Source organism: Mirounga angustirostris, unplaced genomic scaffold (assembly GCF_029215605.1).
Source record: "Mirounga angustirostris isolate CCGP_5_RB_7025 unplaced genomic scaffold, mMirAng1.0.hap1 SCAF_4, whole genome shotgun sequence".
Lineage (NCBI taxonomy): Eukaryota > Metazoa > Chordata > Mammalia > Carnivora > Phocidae > Mirounga > Mirounga angustirostris.
In genome coordinates, this window is record NW_026991712.1 from 142,441,106 (window position 1) to 142,462,389 (window position 21,284).

General features: G+C 43.2%; 1 protein-coding gene across 20 annotated transcripts in view; it reads right to left on the bottom strand.

Moving 5' to 3' along the window:
• FGGY (FGGY carbohydrate kinase domain containing) overlaps positions 1-21,284 on the bottom strand; it is a 395,846-nt gene that overhangs the window by 92,042 nt on the left and 282,520 nt on the right. For 19 of the 20 annotated variants that reach the window (XM_045897587.3, XM_045897586.3, XM_064589062.1 and 16 more), the window contains 2 exons: positions 15,097-15,244; positions 1,765-1,839 (listed from right to left, as the gene is read on the bottom strand). In XM_045897587.3, coding sequence (XP_045753543.1) covers positions 1,765-1,839; positions 15,097-15,244 — 223 coding nt within the window. The remainder of the gene's footprint in view (positions 1-1,764; positions 1,840-15,096; positions 15,245-21,284) is intronic. The other variant, XM_045897575.3, reaches the window with a different exon arrangement.

Genomic DNA, 21,284 nt, shown 5'->3' on the forward strand with positions numbered 1-21,284 from the left:
AAGATGAGGACAATCCCACCTACCACTGTGGGTAGGTACTCTGGTGCCTGGTACAGCAGGTGGGCGTCAGTGAAAGGGGACAGCCCTTATCATCATGGGACGGTGCCCCTTGGTCTGCCTCTTAGCGTGTACTCAGAGGATGAGCATCACACAGCTCTGATTTTCCATTTCCATGCAGTCATTTCATTCCACTCTAAGACTTTTCATACAATAGCACTGACTACCAGAAAATCAAAGTTTCTCAATACTTCATATACCTACTTTATTTCAGAAAGCCATGGCTTCCCATCCCAGCTCTGCCACTTACTAGCTATAGGAAATTGGGCAGGTTAATGAACCTAACTAAGGCGTAGGTTTTTAATGTGTGGAATGGGGATGCTAACACCTACCTCACTTGTAAATATTTAGCACAGTGCCTGGCACATAATACCGCAAAACTATATTATTTATCATTATCATCATTATTACCATAAAACAGGATGACTAAATAATTGTCTTTACTACTGATGCACATTAATCTCCTCCATATTCATTTTACTCTTCACTCCCTCCATTCTGATAGATGCCAGAATTATCTGGTTTTGACCAAGTTCTCATAAATAGTGCCAGCTGATTGATTTCACTGAACTGGCCAAGCTATTAAATCAATGACAGTTGCTTCAGGAAGATACAGTTAAACTGGTATATAAACTGCAAGGACTGTTTCATCTCATCAAGTTGGCCTATTCCATGTAAGACTGTATGTTCCCTTCGTGGTTGGGAAGCTCTGCTCTCTTATCCCATCTACACGGTACCTGGACAAATGTGAACATAAGAAAATCACTTCTGTTAGTGATACGGATGTACAGGAAAAATGTATGTAGTTCCGTTATTTGAAGGAATAAGGCTTTGAAGGAAGTGGTATATAAAGAAACAAAATAACTGAATGGCATGTAAGTATGTCCACAAAACATTAACAAAAAAACTTTCTGTGTGTCTCTGAAAAATAAATTTGAATCAGAATTCAGTGAACTGATTTTTCCTTTCTGTTGGTCCACGTTCTCTTACCAGAGTGACTAAGCCTCACTTAATTAATTGTAATTTTGGGATTCCTCCCAGCTCTGAAACCTGGAAAGCCACGACCCATTCCTCCAAAAGGTACTTCCTAACATATGCACACATACAGTCTTCTGTGCATGTACCCCATTTTTGGATCACCTCGGGAGATTCCTTAGATCGAGATGTTTAAGCTTCTAGGATTTTGTTTTCATTTTGGATTGATCTTCAGTGTAGGACTTCCTAATGCGTTAAATTCTCCCCTCCTCTCCCTAACCATCCAAACCTCTCATTGAAGCAGCTAATTATCTAAAAACAAACACTAAGGATGCTTACTATTTAAAGGAACCCTATAATGAATCCTTTTGCGAAGTGAACAATATCGTGTGTTTTGTAAGTTTGTGCGTTCTTAACATTGCCTTTCTTAATGCAAGCATAAATGGCATCTGCTTCTACTTAATTGAACTTGGAAGACAAATTAAATAAATGACAAGTATGATGTTCAAAGACTCGAACTCCTTTCAGCTTTCAGCGATGTGAGGTGATTAGTAAAGCAGGTGAAGACCTTCATCAAGATTTCCTTCCGAAAAGACACCTCTCTTTTTGGCAAGCTCCCTTTTAATTAACAATCTCTGTCACACAAGCACATGATGTATCTTGGAGGAGCATGCGGCCTAAGGTTTATTGATAGCCCTAAGTCTCTTTAAAAATGGCATTAAAGTGTCTTACAGCAATGGCTTGAACTGTGGCCAGGTACAGAATGGCAAGATCATCGAGGTCCTGAGACAGCTTCAACCCGGTGACCTGTAGGGATGAAGAAAAGAAAAGAAAGAGATGGCCAAAAGGAGCTGCCATGGATAGAGATAGTTCCCATGAAACACGTTCAGATGTGTTTTCTTGCCCAAACAAGTTCATATGCAAATCCCCTTTTTGTGAGCTGAACGTGAAATGACTACCAAATTGTTTAATCTCCAGACCTGGGAAAACGATCATTTCTTCTCCAAGAGAAAGTGCCCTGCCTTGTATTAACAAAACAAAACAAATACTTTACTGAGATCGTGTTTGATATTCCTTAGCATGGAATTAAATGTTTTTCTTCCCCTTTAAAGAAAATGTTCTTTTAGGACAAACACCCATTTTCTTTGGCTTACAGAGATCGACATGGAGCAGTGGCTTCTAGTAAAAGATGATCTTACTCCGAGTTCTGCCGTTGTCAGAATTCAGTGTAACAGCATCCAGGGGGGATTCAGGGTAAAATAATATGTCTCCTATAAATGTTATACCTACTAAGGGATAATTTACAATCTGTGGTTTGCAAGGGAATCCCAGTAAAGTCAATCGGAACCACATGCTTCTATGGAGTGTGTCAATTTCTGAGAGATTCCAGAACTGAACAGGATGCTGGATTTGGATGCCTTCAAGACCTGTTCACAGTCCCTCCTTCACATCTCCCATTTACGAACGTCTTCTCTTGGGACATTTCTAGACGGCGAAGAACTGCTGGGTTCTTCAAGCCTACTAGGAATTTCATGGGCATCAATACCAGAGCTCACTTTGTATTTTCACATTACAAAATTAATTAACATAACCTATGCTTACTCAGGGCCTACGGTGGGTATGATCCTGAGTGCAATGAGGTGGCGACAGGCAGCCTGTGTTCAAAGAGGGGGAGCTGAGTGGTCTACCCAGGTCCCTTTCCTTCGTCTCTCCAGTCCCATTTAATTACCCTTTCTAGACCGCACCCCGAGCCACAATGAAGGGGCCAGTGTTGACCTACTGCTGGGCACAGACACCATTCCATGGCCCAGACCAGAGACATGTCAGTACTCTTCCCCGACTTTTCCCTTCTTCCCATATTTATGCAGTCTCCAAGTTTTGCCCATTTGCTCCCCCAAATCTTTTGTGAATCCATTCCTTCTCTTTGTGCTGTCACTCACTTCCTCAATCCAGGCCACCATTATTCCTTCGTGTGTGCTGAAAGGGCCCCTTTTCTAACGGTGCTCCTCTCCACATGGAGCTAGTAATTGTTCTCACAGGCAAATCTGATCATGTTACTCTGTTAAAAATTCCTTGTTGCCTTCATCTCGAGACATAAATGCCCATGCTGTTTTAGGTACTTCCTCCCAGGCTTGCTCCTGCTTACTTCTCCAGCATCTGTACAAACCCTTCCTCACTTAGTATCCTTTGCTGCAGCCATTCTGATTACTCATGGAAGTCTGTTCATGCAGGGACTCCTGAATTCGGTAGAGCTACCTGCTGATAATTTCTCCTGGCAAATAATTGGGTAATCAGATGAGAACTACGCCTTTGATTTTAACACACAGGAACACGGAAGGTCTGAGTGAGAGACCAGAGGGGAATTCTGGGTAGGCATCCTCCCAAGCCAATAACTCCATGAAGGAACATCCTTTGTTAAGTTCCCCCAGAGACCTCAACATACAGTAAAAATGCTGGGAGGAAGGGAGAACATGAACACTGCTGACATTATAGAAGTTCACTTCATAACATGCGTAAGGAAATAACGTGCCCCAGGGAACACAGAGGATGGAAACCAGACCCTAGCTGTTCCGACAGACTACCTGGGATACTCAGCATCTGTATCTGGCACACAGTAGGCATGAAGTAACTATCTGTTGAATGTGTGAATTAGTGACAATGGTCTTTTTTCCTTTTGTATACCACTGTCTTTCCTAACATCCTAGCCTTTTGTGTCCAATTCCATGATTATGGGACGATCATGTGTACCACCTTGGCTCTTCATATATTTGCAGAGGGGAGGGTCATTTGCTCCATGCCCCAAGAGAGAACACTGGAAGATTACTTCTAGTTGCTTATTCCAGGCTTTCCATGCCCCCTCCTCTCTACACTTAGCTTTCCTCATCACAGTGGCTTATACGGGATTGGGGTAAAAGGAGTGTCCCTGTAGCTCATATGGAACCTTTGTGTGAATTAGATAAAAGTTCTCCCTCCAGGCAGACTAATGCAGAAGGCATCCCATCTGGGAGAATGAACTATGAAAAGAAGCAGAGTGGACAGGATCCCAGCCCTGTTGTATGTCCCTTCATGCGAATGTGTGATCAACCAGCTCCATGGCATGCAATGGTCCTGGATAAAGATCACTCATCATGAATGGTCTCTCTCTTCTGTACTGGCCTGCCCTCAACAGCATCTCTGCTGCTTATCTACTAGGAAAGCTAAGTGGGCCCAGGCCTAGACCTCTCATCCAGAGCCAGCGAGGGAGGCAGGCTACCTCTGGCTCCTCTCTGGTCGTGCCTGCGATGTGAATCAGGCCATGATCCTTTGTGGACTGCGTATGTGTCTGCTTAGCAGACTCACATCTCCTATAGGTGGGTCCTGAAGACCAGATCTGGGTAAACTGTGATGGAATGGGGAAGAAATTTGACTTTGTGTATGAGATTAATTGACTAGGAACCCCAGTGCTGTGTATAATATTGATCAAGTAACATGTTGATAAAGGAGGATAAAGATATCCTCCTTGATTCGTAAGAACCCATAAGGCAGAAGGGGTACAATATCACCAGATTTCATTTTCTTCATCCCCATTTCTTCATTCATGAGAACTTCCCCAAAGTATTGGTATTCAAGCAAAAAAAAATATCATCGCCCCTTCTCTAAATGTCTAGTGCCTCTAGAGCTCAAAAATCACAGAGGAGAAAAGAGAAGATAGTTACTTTTCGCCATAAACTGAGAATGAGATCATGTAAATGAGCACTAAATTTAACTCCTGAGCTTGCTAGTAGCTCCAGCAAAAGGGATATAGGATGGGTGACATCGCTTTTCTTTTTCTGATAAATAGAACATACCTCGCCTTCATGGAAGAAAATGTTACTCTAGGGAAGAAGGTACTCAGCAATAAAAGGCAATAAGTAAGCACAGCCCTCCCATAGCCACCTCTAATATCTCCTCACCATAAACACCAGGGCCATGGAGTTGAAATGTGACCCAGTGAAAGACATTTCTCTCTAAAGTTACTATGGTTCGGGGCCCTCTTGCTTGATATCTCATCTGATATGCAGGTGGAGACTCTGGAAGGGCAGGTAATCGTTAATTCCATCTGAGCTTTCTCTCCAATACTAGGGACCTCAGCCCTGCCTTGGCAAAAGTCAAATGGCTGTCGGCCCAAGATAAGAACTTTCTTAGGAGTGCCTGCCATGTGGACCACTCAGGAGGCTACAGAGACCCTTTGGGGAGCCATCTTGGCAGGGAAGTGACAGCAGCACCCTGGGAATGCCAGGGATGTGCTGGGGGACGTGCAGCTTTGTAACCAGGGAGAAAGCCAGGATGTGACAGATGAGCAGATACCCCATCTGAGGGCTGGATGGTTCCATCCATAAGAGGAAGTGGGAAGAAAGCATAGATGGAAGCAGTGTGTTTATAGAAGATGTGCATGCCTATTTTGAATGTTTGGGTAAGACAGTGAAATGTGTGGGGAAGCCCCATGGGAGAGTTGTGCTGGTAAGCACATTTTATTTATTTTGCTATTGTGTAATGAGGAGAACTGCAAGAGAAAACACTTATAATTAATATTTAGAGACATGTGATCTATATGGTGGCCAAAGAAATGTGAACTACGATTGATGACGCCAACATCCTAGATAATGGTTATAAAATACGTAAATCTTGGGATTTTTGAGCTTGGAAGAGATGTGTGGGGGAATGGAAAGATGACAAGCGATGAAGACACCAAGGTTCAGATCTTGACATTCTCCCAACTGGCTGCACAATGGTGTGTTTTGTGACCTTTCTGAACCTCACATTTTTTTTTTTCATTTATGAAATAGGGATAATGATGCCTCAAGGCACTTTTGTGAAGATTAAATATCACTTGCAAAGTGTCTTACTTTTTCAGGAAGCTAGACTGAGTCTACAAGAGCTAAACCCTTATAGTGACAACTCTGTGAGCGTAGGTGGCAATTAATGTTGATTTTCTTTCCCTTTCTCTTAATAAATGTGCATTCTCTTTCTCTTAAATGCATGAAGGGTTCAGTTCCATTTATTAATTGGAATGTGGCAATAAAGCATCGCCTTCAACATGGTATGGGTACCCCCAGGGTATTAACGAGGGGCACTGAAGACTAGTGCATATACAGCATGGGGAAGATAGGGCAAAAGGCATGTTGACGATCAGCATCAGGATCATAATATTAAAGATAAGAACATCAAAAATGTGGAGAAGCAGTATGCCCCTGATCAGTGCCCAGGGATAGGATGATGGGGGACACACTTGCAAGGACTCCTTAGAGGAGCCTTAGTCCTTATCAACCTACACACTTCCATTCACTCTGTAAATAGGAAGGACAGATGAATTTCACCCTGGACTTCACCTCAAATCTTGCTGCCACTTAGTAGCTGTGAGAACTTGGGCATGTTTCTAGCCCTTTCCCAGGATCCTAGCTGAATGGAGATTTTCTGAGCTCCAACTCCAGATTTATTGACTCTTTGGTGTGGGCCTAGCAATTTGCATTTCAGCAAGTCCTAATGCGCAATAAACCGTGGAAATAATTGTCCTTAACCTTGGCATTGTGAATTATGGGTTGGTAGGTCCTAAAATATTGAAATTATTTAAAAAATGTAGTAGTAATTTAGTTAGCTAATTTTTTTTCCTTCTTAATTGTTAAAGGAATTAGTTATATTTGTTAGTAAGAAAAAAAAAGCTTAGAAATAAATTCTCATGGGGTCTCTAAAGATTACAAAAGACAAGAAAACAGGATCCCCAGTCCTGAGATTTTCTAGGGTCATCAGAGCTTGGTGGGGTATCCAAGGCTCAGGGGAATTGGTTGAAAGCTTTTCAGAACACAAAGGCACAGCAAAATGCTGTTTGTTCAGTCAATAATACAGGTAGAGCTCATGGACAGACAGCAAGGAAATGAGAAGGATCAGAGAAAAATTGATAGGAAACCTTTGGAGAGAGAACAGAGATTGAAGAACAGGTCTGAAATGATCAGCAGCCTGGAAGACAAAGGGAAAAAAATCTCCCTTAGGTTTCGGTAACTACCAGGAATCGAGGCTGCCACTTGGCATTGCCTAAAATTCACCCAGATTTGGGAAAGGCAGATCAATGTGTTAACACAGTGTGGTGAGTGGAACTCTAAAGATATTCCCCCAAGATTTGGGTCCCCCAGTTACTCAATCAACCACCAATCGGCACTGCTGTAAAGGGACTTTGCAGAGGGAGCTAGCTCCTAGCCAGGTGACCTTAAAATACAGAGATTATCCTGGATTATCCAGTAGAAACCCAATGTTAACACATGAGCCCTTAGGAGCCGAAGAGGAAGGCAGAAGAGTTAATCAAGTGATCCAGTAAAAGGCAGGAGGAATGAGGCAGAAATGGAAACCAGAGAGATTCAAAGCATGAGATGGACATGATCTGCCACTGGGGGCTTTGAAGATGGAAGAAGGGGACAATGAGTCATGAAATGCATACAGGTGGCCTCCAGAAGCTGAGGACCCCTGGCTGACAGTCAGCGGGGAATTGTAACCTCAGTCCTACAACTGCAAGGAGCTCAACTTGGCCAACAATTTGGATGAATTTGGTAGATTATTCCCAAAGTCTCCAGATAAGAGCCCTTGGTTCTGGTCTTATGAAAACTGAAGCAGAGAAACCAGCTGAGCCAGCCAGGGCTGACCTACAGAACTGTGAGATGATAAATTTAAGCCTCTAAGTTTGTGATAATTTATTAAAGCAGCAACAATCAATAATCTCACAATGACCAGACTGACATTCTCCCTCGCAACCTTTTTCTATTGGCGAACAGTACACAATATGCTAGTCGTTTGCTATTCCCCAGATGGAACAGGCACTTCACATCTTTGTTCCCCTTCTGATGCTCTAAATCTAAGTCATTTTAATGTACTCAGTGCTCCAGTATGCCAAAGCTGATCTGGTCAACTATCCTGGCCCCTAGTTGGTATCATCCAACCTGTCTTGATTTACACAAACTTGAATCCCATCTTTGGTCCCCTGGCCTTAGAGCTTTCCCATTATTTATCTGTTGGGACCTCCCAGCAAATTTCTACCGGATTCATCCCTCAGTCTTTTACCATGCCATACTACCTTGGGAAGGACACCTGTCTATAATTATATTGCCACTGCCTGCCTCCCTTGGGTTTTACTTGTTTGGTATATTTAGGGAAGATAGAAAGCACTAAGAAAACAGTATCTGAATCTGACATAATTTTAAAAAGTCACTAAAATGAGGGGGAAATATGAAAACACGAAAACCTAGTTTTTTTTTACTTAAATTTTTTTTCCCCCCAAAGGATGTCAATGACCTCAGTTTGAACTGACTAGGTTCTAATGTTTTTTCCGCTGCTCTGGGCAAATAACTTTGACTCTCTGAGCCTTAGTTTCTTCACCCTTTTAAATGGGGCAACAACATTGTCAGGCAGGGTTCCTCTAAGAGTTGGTAATGATGTATGTAAAGCATCTATCATGGGGCCTGATACAATGCACTTCCAGAAAACAAAACAAAACAAAACAAAACAAAAAAGACGATCCCTATTACGAAACAAAATACCAGCTGCTAAATTAGTTGCTTCAATAAGAAAACAAATTATGGGAAACCCAGCTAAATGATACTTAGGATATCAAGCTTTGTTATAGGACTCAATTTGTCATAGGCAAAAATATGTAAAAAATGGTGAGATGAAACCGCATTACATTGTAACGAAATCATCAACAAACTCATGTCAAAGAGTCCATGTCTTTGCAAGCCTGATAAATAGATCAGTCCAAAGCCGCTTGAATTAGCTCATGAGCTTCCAGCTATGTCATCCATCTCCCCATCGGAGGAAGCCACTGGGATACAACCTCTGGCTTCTACCGAGCTCTTGCAAATACTCATCCGAGTGGCTGACTCCATCCACATCTGACTGTTTAGTATTGCCCATCTCTAGCCGGGGTTCAGTCCTCTGGGAATGGGCTAAGGTCTTGCCGTGCTTCTTTCCTGACTCCCTCCTAGTTTCTCATATGCACACTTGCTCTGTGCTTGCTTTGAGGAGCCCTGGGAGCAACACTCAACCTCTCCAGCAGTTTGAGCAGCATATGGCCTATGTTAGAAATCACAGCTCTTCTAAGAGCCAGAAAATAACTTTCTGTTCTGGGTAGGGCTGTACTTGCAGAATGAAGCAGAAAAAACACGTTTCAACCACTGGTGAATAGGGTGTTTTCATGGCCTGATACGCCTGAGGTGTCTTGCACCTGCGATTAAATTTGATTAATTTACTTCTTGGATATTTCAGGAAAATAAACACACACACACCCCAAGACAAAGAAGTAGTATTAATTTGAGAATGGAAACTGGTCATATACACAAGGAGGCAAGGACTCTTTCAAAATTCCTACCGCACTAGCTGTTTTGTATATCAAATGTGGGTTTCCTGCTGTGTTGAGGGACTTGAGGGCCAAGGACTTACATACAGAGAAAGACTAATCTCTGTACCTGTGTGAGATGTGGTCTATGATGGACCAGGTGATTGCTGAGCTACACCAGCTGGCTGTTCGCGGCGGATGACCTCCATGGCTGGTGAGTCCAGCTGGTCCTTGGGCTAAGGTGGATGGCTCATCACTGGCCGCTCAGCATTCCAAGGCCACACTTAGAAGCCTGCTAGTCATCTTCTAAAGTGCAAATAAGGGCCACTAAGCAGAAGCTACAGGTTCAAAAGTATTTGCTGTTGCTGTCTGTCCACGATGTGACAGTCTCCCCATTTGATTCTACAATGACCCTTCAAGGAATCCACGTGTTGGTCCTGTACCCTAATGTATCAAGCGGAAAGGAGAAATATTTGCATAGGCGGCTACTTGGTCCAGGCACACTAGTAAGTTGCCCACCCCCGAACTTCCACCTCTTTCTCGCCCAGTGTCACGGGTCAGTACTGCATCACCAAAGGAAAAATGAAGCAGCGAGGCACATGACAGGGAGCCAACTGTTGCCAGAACAGAAGAAAATGATGCTCTCATGCATAATGGCAAGAGTCCTGGGTCATGCCCTGTTCCTACTTCCGAGGGTAGGCACCTGAAGCAGAAGGGTTTAGAACCAGGTCAAACCAGGAGTGGTGATTGCTCCTGGAATCTGAGTCAGTGAGGGTGTGAAGGAAATGAGAACCATGACTGAGGAGAGAGAGGTCAGAGCTTAAATCCAAGGCCCAGGGTAGGGACAAACACGGGAGAAGGAGTGAGAAGGCTGGTTTTCGCAGCAGGGACCCGAGGACTAGGCTGAGAAGTGTGGTTCGGTATTAAATCATGCACATGATGGTTGGTAGGACTCCTTTCTTAGAGTCTTCAGCACATCGAGCGAGGTCCAGAGGTGTGAGTTAAGGCAGCCTTGTGGGGATGTGCATGCTGGAAGTCAGGATTCATGTTTTTATTTAAGCTCCCCATTTCTTGTCATGGTGACCTTGGGTAGGTCACCGTTTATTCCTCCCTTGACAAGTAAAGACTGAAATAATCGCTTAGCCATAGGGCAATTATTCGATGCCCGTCTTTGACCTAAACACTGTTGAAAATTTAAAAGCAAACATGCCATAGGAAGTCTCTACCCTCAAAATTTTTTTTTTTTTTTTTAAGATTTTATTTATTTATTTGACAGAGAGAGACACAGCGAGAGAGGGAACACAAGCAGGGGGAGTGGGAGAGGGAGAAGCAGGCTTCCTGCCGAGCAGGAAGCCCGACGCAGGGCTTGATCCCAGGACTCTGGGATCATGACCTGTGCTGAAGGCACACGCTTAACGACTGAGCCACCCAGGCGCCCCTCAAAATGTTTTTCTAATAAATGTAAAACACAGCCTATGTCATATGGCAGCTCTGATCTTATTTTCTTCCGTAAAAATTATTTTTCATTGCCTTCAATGCATGTTTTAATTCTGCTCCTGTGTTTTTAATCGTCTTTATCATTTCCTTTTTCTTCTCATTCCACTGCTTTTCTATCTGAGCTCATTTTTTCCCACTAAGTTTCTGCCCTATTTCATAGAGATGTGCCCTTAAGAAAAATCCTACTGAATATGCCAAAGAGGTTTTAATATTTCCTTTTGCTTTGAATAGTATATAATTCTTTGAGGCCTTTCCCTAAGTGTTCCAATGGTACTCTTTTTGCTTTGCATGCAACATGTTTTTCCTAATAGACTCACTTTCTTTTTTTTTTTTTTTTTAGAGATTTTATTTATTTAATTGACAGAGAGAGAGAGACAGCGAGAGGGAACAAGCAGGAGGAGTGGGAGAGGGAGAAGCAGGCTTCCCGCGGAGCAGGGAGCCCGATGTGGGGCTCCATCCCAGGACCCTGAGATCATGACCTGAGCTGAAGGCAGACGCTTAACGACTGAGCCACCCAGGCGCCCCTAGACTCACTTTATTTTTTTATTCATTTTAACTAGAGAGCTATACATTTTCAGTGTTTCACAGCAGACCGTACACATGATTTACTCTCAGCCCCACTCACTGCAACGTGGGTTTGCCTCTTCAGATCTATAGCTAGTTGCCAGTTCTGAGTCCAGCAGTTTTTGTTTTGAGTAGCTTTGGTGGCCTTACCACAGCCCAGTTTTCTAACCCTAGAATGGACAGCAGACATGCAAACCTACACCCCTCCTCCAAACTCCTATCTATGTCCCAGTAACAAAGTGTTACTCAGGATCCTTAGAATGCAGGGCATCACCCATCATTCCAAATCGGACTTCGTGCCCAGATGGCTTCCTGTTTGGCAGTTTTCTGATGGATTGAACTAAAAGGGACGATAAGGTCTGGGTTGTGGGAGAGTTCTGGAAAGTTAAACTCACTGGCTGCTTCCAGAAAACCAAACACCCTAAAACCATTGGCAGCAGAGAAGAGGGAGGACTGCCCTGTTCTGAGGCTTAAAGGGAACTTGTACCATTCAGCTAAGGAGCAGAAGATGGAGAGGTCCGAGCTCCTGCAAGCCTGGAGGTTCACTTTGTTCATATGTCATAGATTTAACCAACAAGTTCCAGTTAGTCTTTTAGATTCTGGAAAATCTTCCCAGATTCTGAGACTGTCAATTCTAGTGTCGCTAGTTGAATGACATGTGATGTGAATTTTCAAAGTCAGCATGAGTTTATGCTTTTTTTTTTTTTTTGCATCTTCACATTATTTTCAAATGAAGTAGAGGATGGCTGCATTAATATTGATATTAAATACTTATATGGATAGTAAGAGTAGCAACTAATCCATCTCATATTAGCAAATTGTTCATATGTATGTTTTTAAAGCAATACATGATTTCTTTCTTATCTCCATGCTATCAATTAAGTACATATTAACTACATAGTATATAATCAGAGAAATGTTTCAGGAACCAAAAGAAGAAATCATGTATGTTTCTTTCCCTACTAGGAATATCCTGACAATTCTACTTGCTATGTATACATTTTATCCCTCTCCTCCCTTGAATCATGCTCCAGGAACATCGGCTTTGTTGTACCTTACTGTGTCTACATAGCCATACTTTGTTCTGGGGTCTAGGTACCAAATAAGTATTTACTGAATGGGTGCTGGAGACAGTAGTCATTACAGGTTGTGACAAAGGAGAACAGGACAATAGAGATTTCAGGGTGATTAGTATGATGTTATCTGAAACTAACTGAGGGAGGGGAGCCTGAGTGGCTCAGTCACTAAGCGTCTGCCTTCGGCTCAGGTCATGATCCCAAGGTCCTGGGATTGAGCCCCACATCGGGCTCCCTGCTCCGCAGGAAGCCTGCTTCTCCCTCTCCCATTCCCCCTGCTTGTGTTCCCTCTCTCGCTGTGTTTCTCTGTCAAATAAATAAATAAAATCTTTAAAAAAAAAGTAAAAAAAAAAAAAAAAGTAAAACTGAGGGAGAGAAATATTGGGAGAAATTTTTAGCCCAGAATTTCCTTCCTTATTGAGGTCACCTTCTCCTTCCAGTGTGGTGATGTAAGCTCACAGAGTGGCAGCTATTCCAATGTAAACCCAATCCAAGCAGTTACAAAAGGAAGTCAATGCTCAGAAATACCTAGCGATATATGAGGTTTGCTTATAAAACAACACAACTTTTTGGGGGGGCACCTGGGTGGCTTAGTTGGTTAGGTGTCTGCCTTTGGCTCAGGTAATGATTCCACGGTCCTGGGATCAAGACCCGCATCAGACTCCTTGCTCGGTGGAGAGCCTGCTTCTCCCTCTGCCTCTCCATCTGCCTGCCGCTCCCCCCTGCTTGTGCTCTCTCTTTAAATAAATAAACAAATAAATAATCTTAAAAAAATAAAAATAAAAAATATAAAACAATAAAATTTTTTTAAAAAAGTAAACATACTAGGATTTCCTGATACAACTGGGAGACGTCCTCATACAAGTAGTCTTCTTTGGTGAGTATGTACTTAGCTGTACTCATTATAATGAGGCAGGCATTCTTCAAAGCCCTCCACTGACTCCTTGGGGATTACATTCTGGATTTGGGTTACCTTTATAAGAATATCCTTATGATGGTAACTCTTAAGTCTTCAGATGTCAGGCTTGGTTTTAAGAAACAGACAAAAACCACTGGAAGCCATGGGTCCTGCCACGCTGGGAATGACAGAAGTTGGCAAGAGAGGGCCTCAGGGAAGGACTCCAGGTCCAAGTCCATGGACTCCAGACCCACGATCATTTCACTACTAGCCATGCTTTGTTTTGGGTCATTTTATGAACTGGCCATGCTTCTTAACATCTTTAACGTTTTAAAGGTCCATTATATTTGGTTTCAGATATTTGTTTTCAATTAAGACACTCACTTTTGTATCCATACAAAATGTGCTCTTCCCCAACCTCTGTTTGTACCCAGAGAGTCAGTTATCTGCAAGTACAGCGTTCTGGCCGCAGCCTGTGGCCACATGGCCCTCTCCTGACATTCCTCTTCTGCTTCCACGGGCCAAGTAAGGAGGCCAAGTTCATTATCTGTTGTGTGGGCACACTTCATGGACTCCAGACAGACATAACCTATGCTATGTCCAATTTTCTTTTCTTTCCCCATGATTCCTTTTTATTAGCAGAAGTTGATTATGTCAACTAGGTAATGAAAATAAAGATCAGGTCTTCCTGTTGGCATCATAAAAACACTGAAAACAATCTCAATAAAATGAATCACAAAACCATAGAAGTTTGAGTCTTGAAGCTCTTTAAGCTAGCAGCCTGCACCACCGTCACGCCGTGTAAACCCTGCGTTGCTCACGGCCTCCACTCTGAACTCCCTGCCTCCGTTCACTGCACACTCTGCTTCTCAACTTTTTGACATCTTCCTGGATTCTGAATTCCTGGCTTATTTTCTTATTTGCGGTCCCTTCTGGCCTCTGAAGCTTAGTTCTATTTCTCCAGCTTGAACATGCTTCCTCAAACCTCAAATACGATTCTCAATGGCTATCCTACTTTTGGCCACCTAATCTTGCCTGGCCACCAGGATGCCCTATCTTAGCTTAGGGGGGGCTACAAACGCTGCCCTAAGTTCATCCTGGCTCCTCCAGGAGGGCCCAGAATCTTTTGCACCACCCGTGACCCCAAAGGTCACCAGCAGCTCCATCTATCCAAGTTATGAATTTTATTTTACTTTTAGCCAAGTTGAATCTGAAATCCTAATAATGTTAACATGCACTCTGAACAGCTCTGACTCAGAGCCTGAACAGACATGTGGTTGTGGCAATTAAGACCATGGGTGGTAATATTTACCACTTATTTACCGGGTGGCCTGTGGGGGGTGGGGCGGGGGAGAAAACATGACTCTGCAGAGTGATGTAAATAAAAAAATCACACAGGCAGTGGCTCACGACTTCCAGCCGCTCCACAGGACAAAGAGGCAGCAGTAGCTAAATATAAGAAATAGTGCTTTTAACGCTTTCAAGGTTGGCTCAGAAACAATGAGAACTTTCAGCAGCTCATCCTGGGGAGCTGCAAGAGCCTTCGAAACAGTGGTGCATCTGCAAAAAGCCTGTGCGCCCTTGGCCTGTCCTGTTTATTTTTCCTCTTTTCCTTTCTCCTCACTTTGCTTCTTCCAAACTTTGTAGCCCTTTGGCCTGCCTTCACCTTAGTGCAAGGACTGGCTGTTACTTACCATGCCCTTCAGTGTCAGATCTGCTAAGGGAGACCGGTTGCCATGGAAATCTGGCCAAACATGTAAATCAACAGTGAGAAAACCCACAGGCCGAGCCTTCTTAATCAGATCCAGGTGACTGTTCAAATATGCATATACACTCTGGCATCTGGAAGAGAAGTTGATTTTGTTTTTAAAAGGGGGGGCAGAATTGGGAAGCAAACTGTTCTGCAGAAAGAAACGATTTGTACTTCCATATCAGATCCAGAAAGAAAGCAGGGTCCCAAACCTTCAGCAGAGAAACTACCCAAGCCCACAGGAACCAGCATACTGCTCTCTCTGATCATACTGGGCCATCACCAAGAACAGGTAGCATGTCCTGGTGCAAAGCGGAAAGGCTTGGAATCAGAGCACCAGGTCCGGGAGGGGCTTTACCCCCAGTAGGTGTGTAATCATGAGAAAGTTATTCAAACGTTCTGAACCACTTTCTTAGCATCTGTAAAAACAGATATTATAATTCCTGTCCAACTTACCTCATAGGGTTATTGTGAAGATCAAAGGAGACTCTGTATGTGAAGATAGTGTATTTTGCAAACTGTACAATACTGTATATATGTGAAGGATTTTTTAAAATCAGTATTCCTAACTGTAACAATAATGATGAGGTGACAAATATAAAGGCAAGTTCCGGGACTCAGGATGGGAGTTGGCTAAAGAAAGTGACAGGACAGAGAAGTGCAATTAGATCAGGAATTAGGAGACTTGATTTCCAACCCAAATGCACCAAATGGCATGGCGTTTATTCTTTCTCCTTTCTAAGGCTCAGGTTCCTTGGGTGCAGAATGAGGGAGTCACACCACCTCTCAGTCTTCACATGTTTGTGTGAGAGGGAGACAGAGATGAGCGGACTGGGAGCCAAGGTAGTCCTGGGCTCAAATCTGGGTTCCACCCATCCTAGCTGGGTGACACGGGCCAGTGAGTCACCCTCTCTGAACTTCAGTTATCCCATACATAAAATGGGCATCATAATACCTATCTTAGTGAGCTAAATCTTACTGCATGGCACCAAGATTGAAATGGGTCACCCTTCCCCTCTTTAAACGTGCTTCCTTCTCCAAGTCTCGAACCATTGATTCTAGAGGAAAGTGGGATTATCAGAGGGTGGCATCCAAGCCGCTTCTCACTGGTGACCGTGGAAAGATAGCTTTAAAGGTTAAAAGCATGGCTTGAATAATGGCTGGAGAAAAAGTATAGGAAATCAATGTCCAAGGGAGGTTAGTATCTGAGATACCCAACATGGTATTATTTGCATTTTAAAAATGCTTTAGGAGTGCAGCTCGGAGACTTCTAGTTCGTTTTGTGACACTGAATGTTCCCATGGAGCCCAAGAAGTTCCCGAAAGTCTCCTAAATTAAGCTTAAAGGAAGAAACAAACAAGTAGAATGGTGGTTTTCAAATTCTTTTCTTAAATAAAAATTTCACGTGGAACTCCGAGACCAAAACAAATCAGGTCTCTGTAAGCTCAGGAGTGAGTGCAAGTGTGTGTGTGAGCATGCCTGCGTGTGTGTGCAAGGTATGCTGGGTGGAGGCAATCTCTTTGCTTCTCGCTGTGACACCTCATTTCCATCTGTAAACATCTTCTGCCTTGGATCCTCCTAGGAGGATAATGACACTGTTGGAAAAAGGCTTACCCGCCACAGCATCATCAGCTCCACCACCTGCCTGACAGCACACAGGCCTTCAACCCCAGGCTCAGGAGCCCAGTACCGGTAACACCCCTTTCCAGAAGGACGCTCAAAGAAGTGAAGACAGGAGAGCAAGGCCGAATTTAAATAAACCCTCCTCTGTGTGATTCTGATGCCATGTGCTTTCTGTAACCCAGGTCAGAGATAACTCATTGAAGGAAACCCACATTCAAACTCTGTTTTCGCATGATTCCAGGACAGTGTAAGGAAAGGGTCCCGGAGGCCTCCATAGAAGGCAGGGCCAGAGCCTTGCACCTGGGAGAATCTGATCACATTCTGCTTGTCTATTGCCCAGCTCCCTCTGCTCATGGTCCAACAGGAACCACAGTGACAACAAAAGCCATGAAAACGTCCTCCTGAGCCAGGAATCAAGAGTCTGCACCGATTCTAGCAATATCCCACTTCAGAATACCATCACTGCACTTAAAGGGATTTTTTTGTTTTTTTAAAGCACATGTCTATAAATCATTTCATTTCCCTCTCAAGGAATCTCAGGGCAGGTCATTTGGTTTCAGACATCTGGGTCAATAAGAATCTATAGGCCTAATTACTATTGATTCGTCATTGTCTCATTTACCGTGGGTCTTTGCAAACACTGAGATTCGTTTAGCCTCTTACATATATGGTCACTCATGCACTAATGAGATCCCTGGGGGACGGGGCATATGCTTACCCCTTTGACTCCTAACCTCCTCACAGCTGTATGTTTATTCTTTGAATGCAGCCATTCTCCTGCATGTTTTTTCAATTATACCTTACCATGCGCGCTATCTGAGTATATCATTCAAAATGAAATGCACTTGGAAAACATTATAATAACAAATGCACATCATTATTCACATAATTTTAACCTTACATGATGCCTTTTTTGGTTCTTTGTTTCATTTTGTATTTTTTACCAATTCCTTCTCAAATGGCGGTCTGCCCTCTTCCAGCTTGGGGATCACATGTTAGCTGTTTCAAGTGGGTGGTTCTCCCTCCCTCTCACAAACTCTGGGCTCATATATCTTCTCTCAGAGGGAGGAATTCCTGCTGCCCTGGTCCCTGCTGCATATGATGAAAAAAATACAGTGTCAACAACCACACAGTGACTTCACCATGTTGCAGCTGGGTGGTCAGGTACACTAAACCTCCCCAAGTCTAGTTTACTTTTCTGTACTTGGGGCTAATTTTCTCACCTTATAGGCTGCTATGAAGATTAAATATCGAGCCTGAGCATGATAAAATGATAGGTAATCAATAAAGAGCTCTCCCTCCCTTCCCATCGTAGGAAATTCATTTCTAACTTTAAAAAATCCAAGAGTCAGGGATGACTTTTTTCAGATTTTATTGCTCACAATCTTAAACGAAGACAGAACCCCTAGAATCTCTACTCTCTCCTGCCTCTCTATAAGTCATTTACTTCTTGGGATTCTTGGGCTGTCTAGAAATGTAGTGACCATATTTTGAAACCAAAAATCAGAACACATAGTCTAACCAGAAGACATCTGTGCCCTTTCCAGGAGTTGAGAAAGTCTGTCTCTAGTTCCTTCACTTCTTGACCCTCCACAATATGGAGTCTCCTGAAACTGGTCCCACAGTGAGGAACAATACCCTTTGCCGCCAACTCCAATGGACCATCTTTTGCCTTTATTTTCCTTGAATTCTCTCTCACATTCTGCACCACTTGACCACTTCTTACTCATTTGTTCTCTTTCCCTTGATTCCAGACACTATACTCTTTTAGTTTTCCTGCCTCCTCCCCAGCTGGCTGTCTTCCGTTACTTGTCCCTTAAATATATATTTTTAAAGATTTTATTTGAGAGAGCAAGGGAGCGAGAGAAAGAGAACACAAGTGAGGTGAGGGGCAGAGGGAGAAGCAGACTCCCCACTGAGCAGGGAGCCTGACGTGGGACTCGATCCCGGAAATCCGGGATCATGACCTGAGCTGAAGATAGACGCTTAACCAACTGAGCCACCCAGGAGCCTCTGTCCCTTAAATATTTTAAGTCTCCCAGAGATCTGTCCTTGTCCCTCTTGTCACTCTTTCTATACCCTTGTGTGATCCCATCTTCCTCTCGTGGCTTCAGGTACCATCTAGGGCTGAGGACTTTCAAATATACACTTTTATCTCCTGCCTATTTCTCTTATGAGTTCCAGGTCAGATAGCCAACAACCCATCAAATGCTTCCTCTTGGATGTCCACTCTTGAAATGGCGAATTTATCTCCTAAAGTCAGCATAGTCCTCAGTTTTCTTGAGGGGATCCCAATGCGCTGAGCACTTTCTTATCCTTGCATGCCAAATAGAAGCCAAAAAAAAGGCATTAGAATTTCTATCTTATTTCTGTTTAGTAAACATTTCTCATCCAAGAGCCATCAAGAATGCAGTGTTATCCTGGCACACCCTAGGGGAGGAAAGGTGTTAATATTATCACCCTCGTTCTATGACTGTCCTAGCTCAGGAAAGCCTAAATAAATACTTGCTGATAGACTGATGGCCCCAGTTGTCAGACTGAGGGACCGAGACTGAAGAAACCATAAAGGCCAAGGAAGCAATCTGAGAACGCCAGAGCAGAATGGAAAGTGAGAATCATCTTTGGAAGTGGAGTCTGAGTTCCCTATAATCCTCATTTCTTCATCTAGAATTAAATGAGATAATATGCACACAACTATCAGCAAGTGCAGTGCCAGGAACACTGCAAGTTCTCTCTAAATGTTCTTGTCTTTTCTTTTTCCTTCCCTTGCCACAAGGGAACATATACAGCCTTTAATGGGGAGCTTTAATTTTAAATATAACTGGGATTTGGCATATGGGGGCCAGTGCATTTGAAGAAATTGATCCTCAGTGGGATTAAGGGAATCACAAAGGCAAAACAAAACAAAACAAAAAAGGCCTGAGGAATAAATCAGATCAAGAAACACTGACTGTCCTTACAGAAATGATAGAAAAATCCAGAGCAAGTGGGATAAAAGAAAGGTTGGGGGAGAAAATGTGAATTAGGAAAAGTTCATTCTGATAATCCTAAATTAGGACCTGAAGCCAGGAGCATTACAACGAGAAATGATCACTGCTTGCAGTGACTTCTGCAAAAGTAACTCGGAACAGGCTGGGCTTCTCTGGTTATAGTCCTCTCCTTCCAGTAGACTGTGAACTCGCTGAGATCAGGGGCCCTGTCTTCTACTCTGTCTCCCCCCCATTAATGGTCTAGTTTACTCTCCACAGAGCAGCCAAAGTAATCCTTCTAAGGTAAATGTGATGGTGCCTTTCCCTTGCTCAGAAACTAAAACCCTGAATAAATTCTGGTGGCTTTACTGTTATCTACACTGACCTCCATGGTTTGACCTTGGCTAACTTTCAAGTCCTCACCTGTTCGCAGCTCGCCCCCACTCTAGTCTGGCCGCAGGGGCCTTTAGAGCATCCTGCAGCCTGCCAAGCTGGCTGCTGCCTCAAGGCCTGGGGACTTACTGTTTCTTAGGCTTTCCGGTGTGGCATGGGGCTCTCCAGAAACAGAACACTCCTGTCTCAGAGCTTAGCATCGCACATCCTATTTCAAACTGCAGAAACAAGTACTGATGAACAGATTTAGTATTTTATACTCTTCATTTGGATATAACCCATATAATCATGGCTTGCTCCCACTCTTTGTATTCACAGTCCTGCTTAAATGTCACCTTAACAAGGATGGCTTCCTCACCTGAAAGAATTCCCATCCATCACCCCAACACCCCTCATCCGTCTCTTTACTCATCTCTGTTTTTCTTTAGAAAGCTTACCAATTCCTGGCGGGCAAATGTGTGCTCTTTCTCTCTCTACACACACACACACACACACACACACACACACACACATTTGTATGTATATATACATGTGTGTATGAAATTTACATGAAAGCAGGGATTTTTTTTTTTTTTACTTTGTTTACGATCATAAATGCTTATAAGATTCATCACCTTGGTGATGAATCCTCTGCTATCAACCTTGAACACTTGTGATTTATGCCAACACCTTCCCACCAAACCCTGCTGTCGCTAGAACATCATCCTGAGACACTGGGAATTAAGGTTCCCAATAGGAGAATTAAGGTTCCCAATAAGGTTCCCAATACAGTTCCCAATAAGAGAATTAAGACAATAATAGGAAGTTTAGAGGAAAAGGGCCAAAGTTATGATCAATGTCAGGCAATCTCTATCTAAGTAGTGAAATCTCTGGATATTTGGCCTCACATAGAGAGAGACTCTGCTTGCCAGTGACATGCATGAGCACATCTAGTTATTGCTTACTTAATTTATAAGCTCACAAAACATTATTCTTCAGGGATGGGTCTGAAAAGATTCCTACAGTTTTAAATAGGATTTGCCGATGCTAAGCTCTGAGGCAGGGTGACTTGCATTCTTTTTTCAGAGAGCCTCAAGCCACACCAAAAGAGGCATGCAGTTCTGATTCCAAGGGATTTGTTGTCCTTTCCAATCAGCCAAATTCACTT